Raw genomic sequence first — 22325 nt, forward strand, 5'->3', positions numbered from 1 at the left:
CATATTTTCTTTTCATTTTCGGTCCATCATCTTCCGCTAAACTATTTTTGGAAAGAAAAAAAAAATGTTATTGCTGAATTTCGGGGAGAAGGATCCCAATCACCCGGATATGTTGACAGAACTAGGCCGGGCATGCATTTCTTCTTGATTTCCCAGCAGCGGAGTTGTACATGGAGACAGATTTTTTTTTTTTTCTTTTTTAGTGTCAGTGAAACCGAAAAAGGGCCATAAAGCTTGCCTCTCTGCGCACCCACCTGCCTTGATTAGATAATGGAAGCCATCACTAGCATTGTTGCCGAGGTGATGAGAATTTGATCCAGATGGTCTTAACCCGCAGTGCCCTGTCGGTGCAGGCTACAGTGTAAGTCATCCCCATGACTTCGAAAGTGTTGGAGTGACCTTTACTCAAGGAGAGCATACTCGGTCCTCGGTCATAACCTTTTTTTCTTCTTCTTCTTCTTTTTTTTTTTTTTTTTGGTGTAATTGTGGCCTGTTTGTGTCATAACACATTCATAAAACATTCATAAAACATTCAACATGTGTTTTATTTTGAGAATTCTTTTTGTGAGTTAAAGTTTTAATCATTGACTGTAATGTGTTCTAGTTAATACTTTGTTCAGATTACTGTTTGTTTGTTTGTTTTTCGTTGTTGTTGTTGTTGTTTGCTCAGTCTAATAATTCTTACCTTATTCATCCTATAGGGCCTACATACAGTAAACAGCTTGGCTACAAATTTATGAATGAGTGAATGAATGATAAACTTTAATCACATTCTCTCTTTTTTTTTGTAGAAGTGAAAGTTATTGAGATTTGTGTAAGCATAGATTACCCATTTTGGATATTAGGCCAGTGAAGGTCTTCAAATGTGCCGCATTTCTAGCCACTTGTATCGTTTACAGAGTGAAAATGACTCAAATATGTACAGTGTGTGACATGAGAAGCCCAAACTGCATTCTGTATTGCACGATACACTGATCTCTGTCCTACATGTATGAGCAGCGTATACACCATTAATACAGAAGCTCATCTTCATGAATTACATGACATGCTGCCATTTTGGAGAGAGGCGGCCGGGTGCCCATTAGGGCTTTTCTGATGTGCATTACTGACTCTTGTTAGAGGCATGGACATGATCTGACTCTGCTGATGGCTAATGACTGCCCATTAGAACAAACTGAATTGGATTTTTTTTAGCCATGGATACATATTTTCATACAGCATCCTGGTTGTTAAAGTCGTGGAATCAACAATGAACAGAAAGCTTTCTGACTTCTCCCTGCATTGTTAGGTTCCAGAATTATAGTCTTGGCTTTCTGGTTGTGAGACATGGTAGTTCTCTGGCAGTACTTGTTATCTTCACGGCATTCCTCATCTACAGATAAAATTCTGTTGCCGACGACGATCAACATAATTTATGATGACCAGTGGCAGTGGAATGACATGAGGCAGTGGCGGTGCCAAGCCGTTCGAGGGGAGGATCACGATGCCGCGATGCCGCTTCCATGCTGCGGGCGGGGCGGGGCAGGGCTCGGGGAGGCTGATTAAATCAATTAGTTTGCCACTAATTGATTTTTCACTGGGACTTTGAAGGGAAATGTGGCCAATCAGCAGGGCTGAGGGACGCGATCCATCACTACGAGAGACTTGATTGTCAGGAACATGCTGATGCATGTTAATGCCTCAGTCTTTTTTTTTTTCTGAGAGAGGATGGAGTCTTAGCATCATTCTTCACATGGATTACGAGGAATGATGCGAAGAATTAAGCAAATGCAATGTTTAGGCAAGCTTTGGGAGATGATGGGAGAGGACAGTCGGGCTAGACGTTCAGGCTCAGTGACTGGGGAGGGAGGATTTCTGTTGCTTGGCAACAAAGACAAACAAATGTGTGCATTTACTTTGTGGTGTGTTATGTTTTCTTGTTTCGTTTCACCATAAACACTTTTTGTGGCCTGCTTGTGTGTTCAAAGAAAAATAGGGCCAGCTGGAGATCAGGCCAATCAATGTTCAATAGAGATACTAAGTAGTATCCCTTTATGAAAACTTACCAACAAGTTACAGAATTCCCCTACTTTGCAAAGGTTGACAGGTTGATATTTTCTACTGTAAAATGAATGTGAAACATCTCATGTTGTGGAAATCTTTCAACATGTCATGCGGTGTGATACCAGTGTAACAATCAAAAGAAGCAAATGAACTCACATTTTGCTATATTCCAGTCCACACAAAATTATGTTGTTGCTTGTAGGCCTAATATATTGACAGTCAGGGGAGTTAATATGTGGAGTCATATTGCACAATTCATCCTATTTGGCCAAACAATAAAATTTATATTGACCTGAAAACTTTCACCTTCTCAGCAATTGTCTGCCAATGTCTGCTAATGATGGTGACTGTGATGATATGAGTAATAATAGTGAATAATAAATGCTACCAGGCTTTGAATACAACTCCTTTTGTGTGAAGAGCATGTTATATGTGCCTTCAAATGGTTTTGTACCGTAATATATTTTCATAAGCAATCACTTTGGTCAAGGCACTCAAGCAATGAATAGTGCGAAGTGATTCGAGAAGAATCATAATGTAGAGGTGCATCTCTGTTGTTACTGTACAAGCTACAGTGCATTTGACTGCAGATTTTGCCCCGCCTCTTTCTGAGCTTCAGCTTTCACTTGAATGTGACACTTTGGGTCTGGCTGCAGTACCACTGTTTGCTGAGATGACATCGCTATGAAAATTAATGTCATACAGGGCCATTAACGTCATCTGTTTGCTCCAAGACGACACCGACTTCTGCAAAGCATCAGTTGTTTCGGCCCATGAAGCACACAAGTGCACTCTCACAGGCCGTGCGGCCTTGTGGAGCAATTTGACTTGCCCTCGAAACCTGCCTCGTGAATCTTGTCTGGGGCTCATCAGTGACAGAACCTGTTCGATGGTGTGATGAGGAAGAAATTTGCTAGCATTATTTATTCATTTCGTGGGACAGGAAAGGAAAGAGAGGGAGAGAGAGAATGAGAAAAAGGAATAGAACAGATCTCAGACAGATGTATGGAGAGATAGAGCAAGAGTGATGAGATAGAGAGCCTCAGAGGTTGAAGTGTGAGAGACTGGGAAACAGATGAAGCGATAATGCTTTTAGAGAGGAGGAAAGGTGAAGAGGTAAAGAAGAGCAGACACAGAAGATGAGAAATGGATGGAGAGTTACAGCTACAGAGAGCTAGATGGATAGAAGGATAGAAGTAGGTTCTAGAGAGAGAGAAAGAAAAATGGACAGGGGGTGAGGTGAAGAGCAGAAGCAGGGAAAATGAAGTACAGGTCAAGAAATGAAGCTACTAAGACCAGAGATCGACATGAGCAGTGGCCCATTGGCCCGGGACCACTAAAAATTGATGTCGGGCCACCAAATTTCCACAAAGGCTATCTTTTGGTGGCCTGATCTGGCACTTGCTATTCAAAATGTATTGCTATGTTTCCATTTATTTCAGGCCACTACATTTTTATTTCTGGTTAACAAAATTTCAGATTTAAAGATTTTTGTAGCTTGAATGGGCCATGAGAGAAAAAAAAAAGTTAGTCTCGAGCCCTGTTAAAGGGATTGTACAGTTTCGGTTGAGTCCTAACTTCAGATTTCTAACATTTTTTGGTGAGATAATGAAAAACCTCTTATGAAATATGAAAGAGCATGTAATTTTATGAGGAATTCAATGTTTATTTGATGAAAATTGGTTTTGAAAGAGCTGAGATATCCAAAAAGAGTGATTCTAATAAAGTGTGGGACCCACACTTTCACACGATCGCTTTGTTTTACCTTGTTTTTGGATGTTTCCGTCATTCCAAACCCGATTTCCATCAAGTAAACTTTGAATTCCTCTTAAAATGGTATGCTCTGTACTATTTCATAAGTGTTTTCTTGGTATCTTGCAAAAAGTTAAAAGCCCAATTCTCACCTCCACCAATACTGTACTATCCCTTTAAGAGAAAAAGATAGAGAGATAAAAAGAGATGGGAAGATAGGAGTAGAGATGAAGAGTGGGACAGACACAGTAGTCTGCAGACGAAGTAAGTAAGGTAATGAAAGACAGTCAAGGAACTTGAGTGGAAACCGCGATGGCAAGTACAGCATGGCAACCCTTGCGGAAATGGAGAACTTACCGTTAAGCACCTCATAGATTTGAAAAAACTGGGCCCAAGTGAGGCCAAGTTGGCTTTAGCTTTATAGGTGAGTCTACGCCAGTCAGGAACTGGCATCAAACCAGCCGACCAGCTTACCTTGTTTATTCCGTGAATTATCTTGCCACATCGGGAAGTAGTGCAGAAGTGGTATATAGATTGGAGACGAAGTGGAAATGAATAATGGAACAGAACAGGAGGCATTCAAGAGTGGGGACACAAGGAGCTGGAGTTGTGCAAAAATAGTTTCAAAATGTGAAGTTCTGTTAATGGTAGACGACATAAAAAGCTACAATTCATAGAACCAGAATACCACAGCAATTAGTATGAATACGGATGAGATGTTTTCTAGTGAAGCTGAGGAGGAAAAAACAGGATGTGACAAAAAGGGAAGTGAGAAAATCATCAAATGAGATCAACCGGTAGAGGGAAGAATGGATTTTGTGATTTTATGGTGGTGATTATTGACCTGAGAGTGGCAAAGAATGAGAAGTATGCAAGTTCCAATGTGCTTTTCATGTGTGCTACAAAGTGTGCTACATATGAAAAGCACATATCTAATACTGTCTGATCCTGTGTTTAACTAAAAAAGCTTTCTTCCTGTTATAGTCAAACTGATTGAGACTTTTGTTTTGTTGTGTTTTATAGTATATAATTGTCATGTGATTGTTTTCTTGAAATGGAATCTGCATGATCATCCCAGTGCTGTACATGTCTGTTGATATCTGAGTAGAGTGAAGCTGACATTGTAATGAAGTCTTCATAAAGAAATGTCAATATTCCTTGTAGCTGTCTTTATTTTTATGCTCCCTTTTCGTGGCAAGAGCAATGATGTTTCACTGTAGTTATGATTACATACAATGAATGTGAAGGTATTATACACTAATAACCAAATTAATTTTGAAAGATGCCATGATACATTAAATACCATATCTACATAACATTGTGTGCTTTAGCAGTATGTGCCTTCTTTTCTTGCATTGCAATTCAGGTACTACATCAAACGCCATCAAATAGTCAAAAAGGATTTTCTTGCAAGTTGAAGTAATGTTAAATACATTGCTGCTTTCATCGTTCATGGTTCCAAATGACTGGTTGTAGGCATTGAAGTTTATGTAGCAAGTAAAAAAAAAAATTACCATGTTAGCTGCTATGATTGGCACCTGATACAATCATCTGATAAGCGTACAGAACCAGTATCCGTGGTGATGACATTGCATCTAGACTGTTTCAACATCCTCTGTTTTTTCCCTTCTACCGTTTCTGTCCTGATCAGAACACCCATGATTGCTGGAGGTCTCTTCACGATATCAAAGCGGTGGTTTGAAGAACTGGGAAAGTACGACCTGATGATGGACGTGTGGGGTGGAGAAAACTTGGGTAAGTGCGGAGACTTCCAATTTTTCATCAAAGACAAGGGCTCATCATGGATGGAAGACAGAGAGAGAGGGGGGGGGGGGGAAACCGATCAGAAAGTTTGGAAGAGACTTAGAAGGTGCATTCACAGTAAAATCACTGTGGCATTAAATACCACAGTTATTTGTTGGTATCATTCTCATTGGCAAAATACAACGGTAATAAATACTGCAGTGTTTCACTGGGAACCATTCCTATTAACCCATTGAGGACACGTTCCGAGTATACTCAGGCAAGCGTCTACGGGAAGTGCGTGTTGTAGCAAAATCAAACTGTCCTCAATGGGTTAAGGAATACCATGGTATTTTCTGGTAAATATTGCTTATGCTCATATCTCCAATGACAAAAGTTACAAAATGTATCACATCATTTGAGAAATACACTACTGTGCAATCACTGGTATTTAGTGACACAATTCACACTCGAATCTTGCATGCATATTTCGTGCAAAGTTTGAATTACCACCCTATATACCACAAAATTTGGTAGTGTATATGAGTTCGAATTATGAAATACCGCAGTATTTCAACGGTAACATGAATGCACCTATAGTTGCGCCCTGGCTCATCGAACGCCCATATCACCTGTAATGCTGTATTTATGATCATAATGGTACATATTTGTGAGAAATTGAGCCTGTACTTGAAGAAAGAGAGACAGGGGGTACTTCTGTCACCTTAGTAGCGCATTTGATGTGTCACATGGTGATTGCATTTTGACAATGTAATCAAAATTCCTCCTAAAATTTTTCAATGTGAAATGGGGTTGTTCTTGCCAATATATGAAGATTATGCTGAGGATTAAGAGTTTAACATGTATGATGTTTTTGCATGTGCATACAGCTACATGTATTTACAGATCCACAGTTCAACAAACACTTATGTAGATCATATATTTGTCATAGGAATGTCAGAAAAGACAAGCTTGTTTAAACTGTTAGCCTCAGTGGTCTACTTGATAAGATGCTTAAATGAAAATCAAAGGTTTCATGATGGTATGAGGTGAGAACAGGATTTGGATGTTACATAGTCATTTACTTTTGAGACATTATAACTAAGCTAGGGTAGTATGCAGGCACAAGAAAGGGTCATCTTATGTTTTTGGAGCTAGCAACTGTCAGTGTTAAGCTGGAAGTGTTGATCCTTGTTCAAGCCAGTTTTGCTTTCAAATGCCACAAAAGCCAGTCTGTGGGGGTTTTTTTTCGGTTCAGTCACTACTGTGAAAATTTAAAAGATTTTTTTTTCCAACCCAACAAAGCAGAGCCGAAAAATAAAGTGTAATAGAATTGGTAATTTAGCCAAAGTATAGAGAACCCAAAATTACATGATCATATCCATTTTTATCTGTTTGTGTGTGTGTGTGTGTGTGTGTGTGTGCTTTGGTTGCTGTGGTTGTTGTCCTCAGTGGGTTTCTGTCTGTTTGGGGGCATACAGTTTAATACCTGGTATGTATGGTTGCTGACGCACATAGACACTTGGTGTTGGAAAAATGTTTCGGCCGAGGGGCGTTGGCATAATGATGTACGCACAGATGCGTCACTCGCTTCATTGATACACTGCCCACGTGCCAAGTGTGCGATTGGTTTCATGTGTGCAAAATGTGCGTTTGTGTGTGTGTGTGTGCGTGTGTGTGTGTGTGCGTGCGTGTGCATGTGCGTGCATGACTGGATGTGTTAATACCTCGAGTTAGGTACGAGAAGATGTCCTGATACTAGAAGAAGGTGATGATGAGCAAATGTGTTCATCCTGCCACGAATGAGTGACACGCACTAGCTTACCCCTCCCTACCCCCCCCCCTCCTCCCATCCGAGCATGTTTCTGCCAAGCAAATCTGAGTACGGAGGGGTTTTCTAATTTGATTCTGTCCGAGGGCAGAGGGCCCTGGCAGATACTTCGGCGGGGATAGTAATGTTGACAGGTGCAGTTGGTCATCTCCATTTGCAGAGCTTGTGCAAATGGAGCGCTCTGTGGAGAACAATCACTCACTTTGCGCAATTCAATATTCTTCAGATATCGAAAGAGGCATTGGAGTGTCATTTCACTTCATGATAATTTCTTTTGATGGGAAAACAAACAAATGACAAAAAAAAAACAAGATGTACAGAAATTAAGAGGATACAATCATCGTGTCGTCAGACAAGGCCTTGTCTGCAAATTGGCAATAACCCGTAGGAACCAGTGAGGAAACAAAAGCGGGGAAATTACTTCAAACTAAGCAGTTTGGGTGCAGCGCCAGCTGGTAATGAGAAGAGTTTGTGGAAGTGCAGCTAGCGTGATGAAAAGTGATGCCAGCCATGAGCTTGTCATTGTATGGAGCAGTCTTGTGATTGGTGTTCTGAAATCACCCTGTTGGGTTAATTTTGTTAACCAAGAGTTGGGATAGAGCTTACCTTCTAATCTCAGTGGAGATTTGCAGTATCACTCGGTGTGCCAAGGTGCCTGTTGCAGCTTCTTCTATCGATGACAGTTTTCTTTTGTTCGTGCTTTATTTCCTGTGTTAATTTCAGGGGAAATTGTGCGTTGTCCTCACAGGCATAATTCAATAACTCAAATCTTTCCCTCTTTTTTTTGTCATAGTGGTACTTCACTGAAAGAGAATGTACAGGGAGGGGGTGAAGGATAGGATAGAGATGCAATAGCTTGCGGTGGATATTATTCTTTACAGTGTGACACCTCCAAGCATCTATATGGATGAGCAAGATCCCTATGTGGCTGTAATTCATTTATCAGACTCTGGAGCATTGATCCTTCTCTGTTTGACAAGGAAACGTCAAGGTTTCGTTGCCGGTGAGCGGGCGCGAGTTAAGATTTTAATAAGTCTGGTAAAGTGCATGAAACCTCTATGGCTGCCATGAATAAAACACCTTCCTTAGAGGCTTCTCTTTCCCTCTTCCCCCCCCCCCCCCCCAATCTTCCCATTGCCGGTTAATTTGCTCCAACCCCAATTAACGGTCCACGAGCCATCCTGAGTGAGCCGAGCTCCTCCTTTATGGAGTTTCTCCATCCCATCTCCTACCGATGACTCATTATTATAGTTTGTCGTGGGATCACGCTGAATTATTGAGAACAAGTGGTTTTGAACAGGCAAAGTGTGGTAGATCCGTTCTGTCTTGGGCGATGAGGGATAACGAAGGTCAGGGGAACACACGCATCTCAACTTTAACTGAAATGTCCCTGTCGTAAAACAAGTAGAGTTTGTAAACAAAGAAACGATCAGGAAGACTGTAATTTGAAAAAGGTGATGTTGTCAAGTCACAACTTGACACATGTTTCCATGTTTGAGGCCCCAGACTGATTACAATGGGAGATTTTCACAACCCCTCCCCCTCCCACACACGCACACACACACACACACACACTCCAAATCAGCACATAAAAAGCATCTTAGCAAGTCAAGGCTCACTCAGTTGTACAAAAATACTATCAGTAGTCGATAGCACGTAGGAAAATATCTTCTTTTTACTTTTGATAATGCTTTTTACAAGTACAATTTATAACCTTAACTGTTTTGTCCAGAAAAATAGCCTGTGATGTACATGTAAATATGTTGTGCATGCACAAACAACAGTATCTGCAGAAACTCAATCTCTCAAACTGCCTTTTCCTCAGCAAGACTTTCCATGAGCGATAAAGGAACGCAACATTTCATATTGTGAATCTTGATAGATTTTGCAAATGAGGATTATTGATGTTGAATTTCTTTTTAACAGAACAATAATTTTTGATACCTTGTGTGTGAATTAACAGTAAGAAATTTGGGTATGCAGCCCCAGCATTGTGCTGCAGTATTCTATGCAACATATAGATGAGCAGTTTCCTTAAGAAGTTTAAAGTTGATATATTGTTCGATAAGAAAGTTTGTGTAATGTGTACTACTGTAAAGCAAGAAATTTATGGCATGGAATTTACACAAATAGGAGCTGACTGCCTTTTTCACGGCATGGCATTTTTACAAATTGCCACTGGCATTCAATGCTTATAGTGTAGTCAAGAACTTTTGCGTGCATTTTGATTTCATGAATCTGGGCTTTCGCAATATTTGCAAAATTCAAATGTACACAAAAATGTCTAGCTTTACAGTACACTCTAAGAAAAAAAGGTTCTTTTGAGCACCATTAAATGGTTCTCAGCACTGTCACAATAGCGACACCCTTTTAGGTGCTCGTGAGAACCTTTTCTAAATGGTGCTTGTCGGCACCTTTTGTAAAAGGTGCCCATTAGAACCTTTTCCCGATGAAATGGTGCTCGTGAGTACCATTTAAAAGGTGCCCATGGGCACCTTTTTGACTAAAGATGGGCACCTTTTTGACTCTTTTCAAAAGGTGCTCATGAGAACCATTTCATACGAAAAGGTTCTAATGGGCACCATTGTTAAAAGGTGCTGACAGGCACCATTTAAAAAAGGTTCTCACAGGCTCCAAAAAAGGTGTCGCTATTGTGACAGTGCTGAGAACCATTTAATGGTGCTCAAAAGAACCTTTTTTTTTTTCTTAGAATGTAGTATGTGAATTGATGTCTGTGTATTTTTGGTGTGTTTCACATGCAGTGCTGGTAAGGTGCTTCACTGGCACCATTCTTAAAGGTACATTACCCATCAGCATTGAAAATGTGCATCACAGACTCATTTGAAATGAAATGAATTCATCTGAATTTCATCTCATCAGTCAAACATACGTTCAAAACATGTACAGTATACATATGTATTAGCAATACATCAGCATATTATACATTATCATTGACACTGGAAAAAAAAAGAGCAAGGATAACACACCCATGCACACACAGTTTCACAAGCATGAATACATGTACATGACATTCACCAATATTTTTTCATGAAACATTACTCAATAACTGAAAACCATAGAAATTTGCTCTTTCACAAATTCGCAGAAATGTATTTATTCACCTTCACTTTTACAATCTAAAGGTGAGGTTTGTATTTGTCATGTTATAATCTGTCAAATATTCTTAACAAAATATTTTCATTTGTTCACTAATTTTTTTCCACAATATTTGTCATTTGTGTACCGAGCAGTTCTTGAAACACCATCACACATCTCTGTACAGATGATATGAAATAGCAAGAGGTGCATCAGGCTTTTGAAATACATAACAAAATTTCTAATTCTCTGTGAAAAAATTCCTGCATGGATGAGATACAGTAATTGTGTAAGTCATAAGATAGGCAGAAGGCAAGTACATTACCTGCTTAAGTAGTATGAGGAACTTTTTCCACATATTTGCTAGTTTGTTCGGTGTTGTTTTTTTTTCCTTTTAGCGCATATTTGTCCTTAAAGCAACTACAAAGGGCAGGAAAACAATTCCATTAAACAGGACCTTTGGTATAGTCACAGAAAACATACATTATATTGCTGGTACTGTATGATACTTCGGATAGGATAAGCTTTACACTTCTTCACTTCACTTCACTTCACATTCATAACGTCGAGTACTTGAATTAACTTATCTTTGTATACGAGTGACCTTTTTTGTTGTTGTTGTTCTGCAATTTGAAAGCACCATAGACACATCTATACAACTGCAAATACAAGAAGAGTATCAATTCAGGTTATTAATCATGACTTCTGACAATTTACAGCATGTCCTACGAAAACACACACAAAAAAGAAAAGAAAAGAAAAGAAAAGAACACATTGTTTTATAATGAGAAGGATAATAAGAATCCCAAGGGGAAAAGAGCTAGGATACCACACCCACACAGTTTCACAAGCATGAATGAACAAAATTCCTCAACCATGATCTAAAATATATAACATTGGGAATCGATGAAAATTTGAAGAGTTTGATAGCAAAAACCGATGTCCATTTTTGAAGATTTTGAAGTACGGTCTCTGTCATAAAGTACAAAATAATACCTTTTAAATTAGGCCAAGTAAAAAAAGAAAGTAGTTTCTCGTCCGGGTTTTTTGAGCAAGGCGATGAGGGAGGTCCTTACTATTTGATATCTTACTATTTTTTCGAGGATTGTCAAAATGAAAGTAATATGTGTTTCTCGTCCGGAAATTCTGAGAAAGGTAACGAGAGAGGGCTTTACTATTTTCTATATCCAATTTACGAAATGAAATATCACTCCGGTAGCTGTGTCTTATAAAGACTTGTGATAGAAATCAATCACAAGTTTTGTGTGTGCTGCAATGCAAGTTGCGATTGATTTGGGGACTTGTGATCGATTTGAAGGCTATAAGACGGGGCCCAGGTCCCAAGTGTAGGTCTTGCCTGCACTCTGTGCATTTTCAAACAAATAGATATAATATGTACCATACTTGAAATGAAACTTCATGCATGCAGTGAAAAATACATAATTTGTTTTTTCTTTCCACTACAGATGTCAAGGGAAAATGACCATCTTAATACTGGTATTCAGGGGCGGATCTAGCTTTTTATAAAGGGGGGGGGGGGGGTTGGGGCGGTATGCGAGGGAGCGTAGCGACCAAGCCCGAGCGAGCGGAGCGAGCGAGGGGGGAAGGTGTGGGAGGGGGGTGTCCCCCCTCCGACAGTAGGGAGAATTTTTGAAAATCTGTGTGTGAAAATGGCGTTTTCTTGCATCTAAAACACCACTATTTTTGGTATAGAGGTCATTGCCATGTGCAATACATAAATAGAAAAAAATTAAATTACAAGTTTAAAAAAAAATAAGTATAAAAAAAAAAACGGTCCCCGGATTTTTTATTTTTTTAATTTTTTTTTTTTTTTTGGGGGGGGGGTTGCAACCCAACCCCCCCTCTAGATCCGCTTCTGGTATTTAGTGTTGTAATGTCATCTCTGATACCAGTGTACTTGCAATTCTGATGAATAGTGCTATTAATTGAAACAGGTATAAAACATTCTATCAACAAATGTACGAGTACGACTGAAATAGATTCCATGATATTCAAAACACTGCTTTATTTATCATTGGTGTTTGTGACTTTTTGTGTCCACACAGCTGGTATGTATCTGCATCTCTTCACAGCACAATTGTAGCACATTCAACTGGAAACTGGCTGGTACAATTGCAGATGGATGTCAAAATTATACTGATATGGCATTATAGCATTAAACATTTAAAGATGTTTCTTCATGTTCCAAAAAGACATTTGATAATCACTCATCATTTGGATGATGAATGATTGTATCACACTACAGTTTACAGGTGATACGACTCACGGCCGTGTCCGTGAATTTACATCGTAAAGAAAAGTATCCCGCAGAAATACGAGACAAACCAGAATCCGTGGAAAAGTTATTTATTTTGTAGATACACCCAATAATTCTACATTTGCTGGAAAAGCGCATTCATTTTCTCTTCAAAATAGAACAATACATCGCCGTCAGATGCAACGTTACAGAGCAGAGTGTTTGGGCCTCTACACATTGGAATGTGTTCATGCGTGCGTGCAGACAGCCGAGTGACAGACCAGGGGGATGGGGACCCTGACAGCAACAGACACCGACGCATACGCGGGCGGCACGGCCACTGCACTGGCACCGTACCTTCCGACACTGCACACACATGCACATAGTCACAATGACATGAAAATGTATACATACAAACTCGATACAATCCTCACAAGCATTTGTGCAGTACAATTCATCAGCTTAAAATATGAGAAACGGGGAAAAATACGAACAATGCGCGAAATATGCGTGGAATATCAGCGATTGTTCGCAAAAAAAAATGTTGCCGCTATCGGGTTCACGACGTACCGTGCGCTGTACATCACAGTCCAGGCCCGCGCGCCCATCCAACTACAGTTCGACTGCTTTGTAGGTCATTCCTGCCGAGCTCGCAGTGTGAAATGCATGCGTTATTACATACGCACTACAGAAGCTACAGCTGTACTCCAGCTAAGTAGAGGACGCAAGGCGTGATTAGTAATGAGACATCACGATTGGTAGGTGAATTGTCGATTTGTTTTTTCGGCGGCCGAAAAAATAGTAAATATCAAAAAAGTCGATGCGGCAACTTAAAATCGATGCGGGCGGAGAGCGGGCTGGGACGAGAATTATGAATTTCTTGGTATTTTCAGCGCCATTTTGAAAATAGTAAATAGTAAAAAAATCGATGCGGCGGCCAAAATCGATGCGCGCGAGGACGAGAAACAGGTTTCTTTTTTTACTTGGCCTTACATATTGGTTACTACATATAAAGGTACATTTTTGAAGTTATGGTCAAAAGAAGCAAAAATTTTCTTATTGTTCTCTGTATTTTTCTTGACCTTTAATCGCAAATATCTCCATTTGGCAAATATGGACTTATCGGTTTTTGCGAAGAAACTCTTCATTTACACTTTTTTTAAAAGCAGAGCAACAAATTCATTAGAGTAAACTATATGCAGGCCTAAAGCTGAGGTTTGAATTTGCTGTCCTATAACCTGCCTATGACAATAATATGTTGTTAGCATTTGTCATTTTGTTCACCAAATTTGCCAACAGTCTTTTAAACACCACACATGTACATTTTGTATTTCTGCAAAAGCAATATAAACTGGTGACAAGAGGTGCGTCAGAGCTTTGAAATAAATTACATAATCTTCAATTCTCTACACAATACGTAATTCCTGCGTGGGTATAAATGCAATAAGTTTTACCAGTCTAGGTGCAAACTTTAAAAGTGTGCAGAAATCGACCACACAATGACTGGAAAATTATAAAGAGCATTTTCCTTTTGTGCTTTTAAAGTTTAGAACTATGAATGACTCCACCTGAGATTGGCATCTGGTCTGATCTCATTACGTCTACCCCCCCCCCCCCAATACAGTTGATTCAAAGCTGTTAAAATTAAAAATTATAGTGAAACATTATCACTGGTACATTGTAAGTTGCAAATACTGTATTGGGATCATAACAAAACATGTGACCCTCCATCACACAAACCAACAAAAAGTCGCCTGACATGAATATTTGGTTGACGGCAGATTCTGAAAGAACAGCTATAAAATACACTATAAGTCAATGCAAACGAACTTACCTACCCTATCTACATATTTCTCAAAGGTTTTCTCTGGCAGCATCAGTGTGTTTTCTTTGACTCAGCTCATTCTTGGCTAGCGTAGGTTTCTGGTCGATGCTGTCAACGGGCTATCGGGCTAAAACTGTCATTCTGATCGATGTATTCTTTTGGTCACCCAGCTCATTCTTGACTAGCCCATCGGTTCTGTTTGATGCTGTCAACGGGCTATACAGGCTGTCATTCTGGTCGATGTATCGTCTTAGCCACACAGCTCATTCTCGACTAGCCCAGGGTTCTGGCTGATGCTGCAAATGGGCTATCCCGAGCTCTTATTCTGATCGATGAATTCTTTTGGCCGCCCAGCTCATTCTTGGCTAGTGTTAAGCCTACAGTTCTGGCCGATGTTGTCAACGGTCTGTCACGGGCTGTCTCTCTGATCAATGTAGAGTCTTTTTCCCTAACCGCACCAGCGACCCAAACACGTACGTACTGCTTCATCGTCCCAGCCAGAGTTACTTGTTCCCTGGTTTCTGTGCATGTTGGTGTGTCCACTTCCCTGATATATGAATTGAAAGATACAATAGACCTACACCGCGTTAATAAAACAATGTCATTGCTATAATTCGATAAACAGAACACGGCATTACACGGCGTGACTCCTCACTATAAAGAACAAGCCTGAAAACATACTGAAGAGATTTTGACCTAACAGTTAGGCCTACTGGGCTGTAGACAGACCTCTATTGGCTCTACTGAACACTGACAGTAATATACATTGTAACTTATAAGCTTCTAACATTAGAACAAATTTCCTTATTGCATCGACGTAGACGGTATAGACCTTACCCCGGGGCGCTCCTTGTACACAGTTATCTTTGCGTTCGGCGTTTGGGCTATGTTTCGGAGTTAGTAGACTCTATTTTTATAGAAATGTCTATACGTTAGTACGTGCATACCTAGCTAAGTAACTTAGCCCGGCCCAGTCGCTGTAAAAACGCGACAGCCATGCTCCGGCCCCGCACGGCGTCTGTTCGGGCTAGCCCATGAGCCATTGCTATGCCAAATTTCTAATTGTAAAGTGTCAGCTCAGCCTAACATGTTATTGATAGATCTGGATCTACTGTACCTGGTAAACATTACACAGGATAGCAGCTTCGATCAAATTAGATCTAACATTAGGATCTAGCTAACCGTTAACTGTTAACTAAAGGTTAATCACTGACTGAAAACGAAACACGTAACATTCTAACTTGATTTTGTACCAACGTCGAACGAATGTCAGTCATCTAAAAATGAGATAAAACCACATTAAAACTAAAAATCTTACCTCTTCTCCTAAATTGTGATGACTGCCATGGCGAAAATGGAATTAATTGACAGTGACACGTTTCCAGTCCACTTTGTCAAAAGTAATGTCTAACGTTACCGGGTGCCGTTCGTTGTGTGATGTGTTTGTGTAATTAGTGTCTACACTCGATCAGCCGTCTGCCGCTGCATGTATGGTAGGTATTGCATTGGCACTCTGCCGCTATGTGGTGGTAGGTTTGCATAGGCGCAGGCCTGGCATGCAGCACAGGGCTACATAGCCGCGGCGCGTGCCGCCGCGGTTACATACTAGTAGTCCTACAGTGCAGTACTAGTATGTGTACGTTTACGCGTACGCATATCTGATCGAGCGCTAAAATTGGATGGTGGCAGCTGTCAGTTGGCACCAAAGAGATACCAAGAGAAGTCATTAGTCTACGATACAAAACAATATGTACTTTTTATTATCACAGCAGTAGAAACACATACAATATTTTTGTACCAATACCACAGTTTTGGTGATTCTTACATCTGACATTCGAATATACAGCAAGGGGAAAAATGAAAGTGGACCTAAAGATATTGTTTGACCTGCAGGAGTACCACAAATAACACTCGGGGACTGGGTCGCATACTAGCAAATGGTGACGAACGGAACCATTTCGATTGGGAACCATTTATAGGTGCTCATCGGAACCATTTTGCGAGAACCATCTGATGAGAACCATTTTGGGGCCGACGAGAACCATTTGAGAACCTTTTTTTCTTAGAGTGTATCACAATGCCAAAGCTGGAGTCTCTCTCCTCTTGTACTTTCTGCTTTTTTTTCTTTATTATTATTATTTTTTTTTTTTTTTGGTGCTCTCACTTAATGCCAATGGGGACCTTTGCTAGGAATATGATATACCCTGTGGACTTTAGAAGAATGGTTGTTGCTTTCATCGTCATCATGACTATTAACATACCTGCAAACACCATATCGTCGCCGGGGCGACAAGACCTCGTATCTACAAAATGTCAAATGTTCAGGGGGGCGTTTCATCAACGAGTTCGTCGGAGTTTTCACCGACAAATTTGCTATCAGCCAATCAGACCAAGGATTTCATTAGCTTTTAACAGTTGTCAGTGTAAATCCTTGCGTCTGATTGGCTGATAGCAAATTTGTCGGTGAAAACTCCGACGAACTCATTGATGAAACGCCCCCCAGGAGAGCCAAAAAACATGGCGGCCAAAGCACTGTGGCAAAGGGGAAAGCCTTTCCTTTGACATGCCGTGGTGGCTTCATTTTTGGAGTAAGACAGTTGGGATTTGGACAGGACATCACTTAATGCATTATTTGACCATTAATCCAAAAAAGTCATTTTCCCCAAAATTGCAGATACAAGGTCTTGTCACCCCACCAGCGATATGCATTTGCTTTAAATGATAATAGTACTAATTTTGAATATGAACACTTGTAATGCACTGGTATCCGTCACGAGTATACTTATGGCGCAGAGGAAGGCAGAAAGAAGGTACAATGTATCTACGAAGAGAGATATATTACAGAAAGAGAGTGGAGAAAATATTTACAAATTTAAAATGCTCGTCTAAATATCCAGGTTTTGAGTGAAAGTAAAGTAAGTAAAGTTTCTATCTTAGAGAGGACAGATTACAAATGTCTTGTAGGAGTTTATTCCACTGGAATGGACCAGCATATGAAAATGTTATGTGAGTATGATATTTCACGGATTATGACTTCAAAGATGATTTCGTCAGTGGTTGAATTCATACGCAAGAACAGCTTTGATAGGATGAGAAATGAATAGATCCCTCTTCAAGAGAAGAATTTAGCAATTTTCCGTCTCGGATGTTACAGTGAACAACGTATTTGTGTTGCAGGTTTCAATATTTTTGCAAGTTGTTCATTCCACAGTTTTGCAAATATCAGTCTCACCTGGAGAAATTTGCAAAAGTAAGAATTCTGCAACAAATTTTCGGCGTACACAGTAGTAGTTTCGATTACAGACGAATGATCAAAATTGCAATTTTGATACTGCGGGCTGCTGTTATTTGAGCCTTGCAATGAGCAATTCTTTTTGACTTTTTTCTGATGTGCTGAAATGAAAAAGTTGAATTGTCTTTGTATGGCTGGGACGCAGTGTCACATTTCAATCATTCATGGTTAGTGCCGTCGTCATGGCAACTGGACATGAATCAAAGCTAGCCGTGCTCATGCACCCTCAACTACTGAAATTCCCTCCTTGTTTTGCAGTGTCGATATCTCAGGTTGACAGAGTTTACATGAAAGTAATATTTTTAACTCCACCAGCTGCGGGTCAAAATACCACACCAACAAATTGAAACATGCTGTTTCTTTTAAGAGTCACTGTTGTCTTTTCTTTTTTTTTAACCTTTTCTTTTTTTTGTGAGGGAGTGAGGTTGGAGAGCAGTGATAGAGCCAGATGAAATAGAGAAAAGGTTTAATACTGTATGTCACAAATAGGATGCACTCTGTATTATTGTACAGGAAGGCATATTTTTAACCATATATGGCCGAGGGGGCAGGGAGGGGGGAATTAAGAATTAATCAATCCGTGAATGTGCATCTTGAGTTGCCATATTTTGTGAAACTAGTTTCTCAAAAATATTGTGCATAGTGTTGAACTTTCTTCTTTTGTGGATCATGTGTTACTGGGGGAAAAAAAGGGGCCTTTCACACCATGCATTGTTTAAATTCCTGTAAAGATAATCTTCATCAGTGCTATAGTTACATGGTACTTTTCTAACACCAGTTCAGTTGTGGTTTAAAACTGAGTTTAGTCAGGAGAAAATTTGTCAGGAGAAAGAAAAAAAAAATCTTCATCACTGCTATAGTTACATGGTACTTTTCCAGTACCAGTTCAGTTGTGGTTAACTGAATCTTGTCAGGAGAAAATATGTTCAGTTGATATGAATGTTTAGGTTTTCAAATTCATTTATTTTGTAATGAAACTGATATTCAAGAAGGAATAAGAAAATATGAAGACAAAATTTACATGATGTCCTGCACATAACAAAAACTACAAACATCGATTTTGGTTTTATTGGATATACAAAGAGTGGATTGCACCAGGAAGGGGGGGGGGTGGGGCAGGAGAGAAATTCTTGCTGGTTATTGCTGGTTGATTACCAAATTGCTGCAAATGATTCTTGTCAAGCTCTAACAGATTACACAAGAGTTTAATGATGTCTTTTGCACACTAAAAACAAACAAACAATAAGAAGTAAAAAGAACTTCACAAAGTCTTAGAGGAAGAAGTAAGCTCTCAAGGTAAGACTATTTTTTTGCATGCAGACTTTTAAATTGCAGGTTTAAGTCAGATTGAACGAAGGTTTCCTCAGGGGGCAATGTCCTGATTTGTACTCTGTGTACAGTGGAGCATAAACTGATTATGTCCTTGATGTAGGCATGCTGTCTGCATGACCAAGACCTCATTCAAGGTTCTTGTCATTCGCCGTCTCTTCACTTGGTTTTGAGAATGACGGCGGAATGGGGGGTGGGGAGGGGGTAGGGGAGGGGGGTAAATCAAATCCTCTAGTTTAGATTGGGCGGTTTGCGGTGTCTTGAAGGCGGGTATGCCCGAGTATCATAATGGAGGGAGAACTTGGAAAGCTAAGAGGGATGACATTTTCTACTTTACAGAATCACTGGATATATATGCAAGGGGAATGGCGCAATTTGCGCTTGCCAGCTCTCAGGGGCTGTCCCGTTAGCGTGCTGTTAAAGATTGGATGCGGCGGCGGGGGCACATCAGGAGAAAGCTCTCAAGCAAATGGCATCGATCCAATGCATGGATGCAAACTGCCCGCAAAGTGCCTGGAAATGCATGTTTATGGGCAGATTTGCCCACTGATTATGGGGCGACGCATGAGATGACGCGATAAACGGGACCAGAACATAGATGGTGAGGATTTTAGGCACATCAAGGGCTTTCTCCTCCTTCATCGTGCTCTTCTTCTGTCTCTTCTTCTTTTTCTTTTCCTTCTTCTCTCTTCTGTTTCTACATGATCCTCCTTTTTCTTTTCTTTTTCTTCCTTTTATATTTCCTTCTCCTTCATATTCCTTGTATTCCCTTACTTTTTTCTGCTTGTTCCTCATTTTGCTTCTCATACAGTCTTCTCCGTCTTTTAACTTCTTCTTTTCATCCTTTTTCTTCATCTATTTCTTCTTTTCCATATTTTTCTTTGTCATCTATTTTTTTCTTTGTTTCCATTTCCTTTTCCTCCCTTTCCTTCCTCTTCAGTCTTTCTTATTTTCCTTTTACCTTCAGCTCCTTGCTCCCTCTCTGGTGTATAGTGTGAGGCCTCGTTTTTAAAGACTGTATGAATTTCCTCCATATCTATTTTTTGGACACTTTTTGGGCACAAAGTGCAAAGATGCCATTTAAACACTGATGTCACTTCTAAGTGACCAAGGTCTCATGCACAGAACAACATTTTGCAGCCACTTTGTACCTTGGAAATGGGTGTGATGTCATTAGCATTTTACCTGTCTGGGGGAGAAGGGCATTAATGCACAAGACTTTATATAGACGATCGCTGGCGTGGGAGGCAACATAACAGGGTGATTCATGAGAACAGGTTGAAGTGCTATCGAGGGACGATATGGCAGGAACAACCTCGCTGAAATAGCATTCCAAATCCTGCGGTTAGAACATTCTGTATATTCCAAGCAACAAAAATAATGATTTGTTATATATATATATACACACACATACACACACATATATATATATATATATGTATATACATATATATGTAGATTTATCCACATACAATGTATACTGTATGTACAAACATTATGTGTTGGTGAGTTAGTCAAAGTACTTAAACCTATTTACCTAAAGTAAACCATCAACTTGAAGTTCCCTTGACAGCCATTTTCACACTTCCAAGAAGCCCACAGTTACAGTGTATAGCGGTTGTACATGGGTACAACTACAATGTGCTCAAGCTACATGCAGTTTCTCTACTGAAGATGTATAGTAGCTTTCATTGTACTTACTGTACGAGCTGAAATTTTCGCGTACAGATATTTTCGCGAATTGCTACTTGGAGGACATTTTCGTGTGTTGTTAATTTCGCGGTTGCGAGGGTCTAATTGAACTTACTTATTCGCGCGTTGTTATATTTCGCATGTTATTTTCGCGGTTCAAAGGCAATTCGCGAAATTCGCGAAAATAAAACCACCGTGAAAATTTCAGCTCGCACAGTATTTGTGTAGTTTGAAAAGACCTGCCTTAAGTTAAAGGAATAAAAATCTCCAGTTATTTGAACTTTGTTTGACAAGACATCTTGTTTGTAAATAGTGTAAATTACAATGAATCTCATGAGCATACATTGTGTTTGATCCATTTCTCCTGTTTGTAAAGTGTTCAAATTTATTACTTGGTTTTCTGTTTATTGGTAGAAATGGTACTGTCCCATTCACACACACTTGAAATCAATAGTTTTTGAAAATGAACATGATGTGAAAACCCTTAATTCTTAAGCCCCTTTTCCACTATGCCGTTCTCGCTACGATTTGACAATTTTCTCAGGTGGGGAAGGATCGGGTAAAACCTGAGCCGATCTGGACACAGCATGATGTTAGAACGCTCTAAGTACGCTGCAGTTATGACTACCAAGTGCTTGCTACGCTCTTAGTACGATGATCGGGAATGAGACATTATGATCTCTGCCGCTGCCGGTACGCTTTAGAACGATGTAGCTACGCTGTCAGTGCAATGTTGCCGATGTTATCCGATCGATGCACGCTGTATCTACGCTCTGAACGATCTATACGATCTTATCACGCTGTTACCCCGTTCAGAGAGCTGAAAAGTGCCCGATGTGCCCCGATGTACCCCGTTTTGACTGTCGGTCTGCAGTCAGTCAACTTATTAGCATGCAGAACCGAAGAAATATACTGTGGACCTTGAAGAGGCTCCTCAACTCACGGTTCTTTTGCAGCAATGCATTGTATGAACAAAGACGTGCTGATTTTTCCAAGGCTTTTTCTTGACGTCCTTGCTTTTGTAGTCCGTCTTCGTCCAGTTGTAGATGATTTCATATTCTTCAAAATTCTGCTATGTCCTCTTCCTCCTCTTTAGGCATCACGTGCAGTCTCTCTTTCTTCGCCTTTTTGGTAGCTGCTTCGCTGCTTTCTTCTCTTCTTTTTCTTCATCTCTTCTTCTTCTTAGAAAATTACAGCTAAAATTACTTCCCGTTCTTGTGCCGATGTTACTACGCTCAGAAAGACCTTGTTACGCTCATCCCGCTGCGTTTACGCCGTCACTACGCTCTCCCCGCTGCATTTACGCTGTCACTACGCTCTCCCCGCTTGCCGTACGATTAAAAATATGTCAATTTTGATCGGGGAGATTGGGAAGAAATTTTGAACCGGTTCAAAATTTCTTCCCGATCTGAAAAAATGCCCGCTCCAACCCCGACCTCCACACGCTGCTGCTACGATGTTTCCG

General features: G+C 40.1%; 1 protein-coding gene across 1 annotated transcript in view; it reads left to right on the forward strand.

Moving 5' to 3' along the window:
* LOC139724497 (polypeptide N-acetylgalactosaminyltransferase 2-like) overlaps nt 1-22325 on the forward strand; it is a 124720-nt gene that overhangs the window by 81165 nt on the left and 21230 nt on the right. The window contains exon 8 of the mRNA XM_071635632.1: nt 5447-5550. Within this exon, the coding sequence (XP_071491733.1) occupies nt 5447-5550 (104 nt within the window). The remainder of the gene's footprint in view (nt 1-5446; nt 5551-22325) is intronic.

This window comes from Diadema antillarum, unplaced genomic scaffold (genome assembly GCF_040938485.1).
Source record: "Diadema antillarum isolate AM-2024a unplaced genomic scaffold, OU_Dant_1.0 scf00000217, whole genome shotgun sequence".
In the NCBI taxonomy this organism is placed as follows: Eukaryota; Metazoa; Echinodermata; class Echinoidea; order Diadematoida; family Diadematidae; genus Diadema; species Diadema antillarum.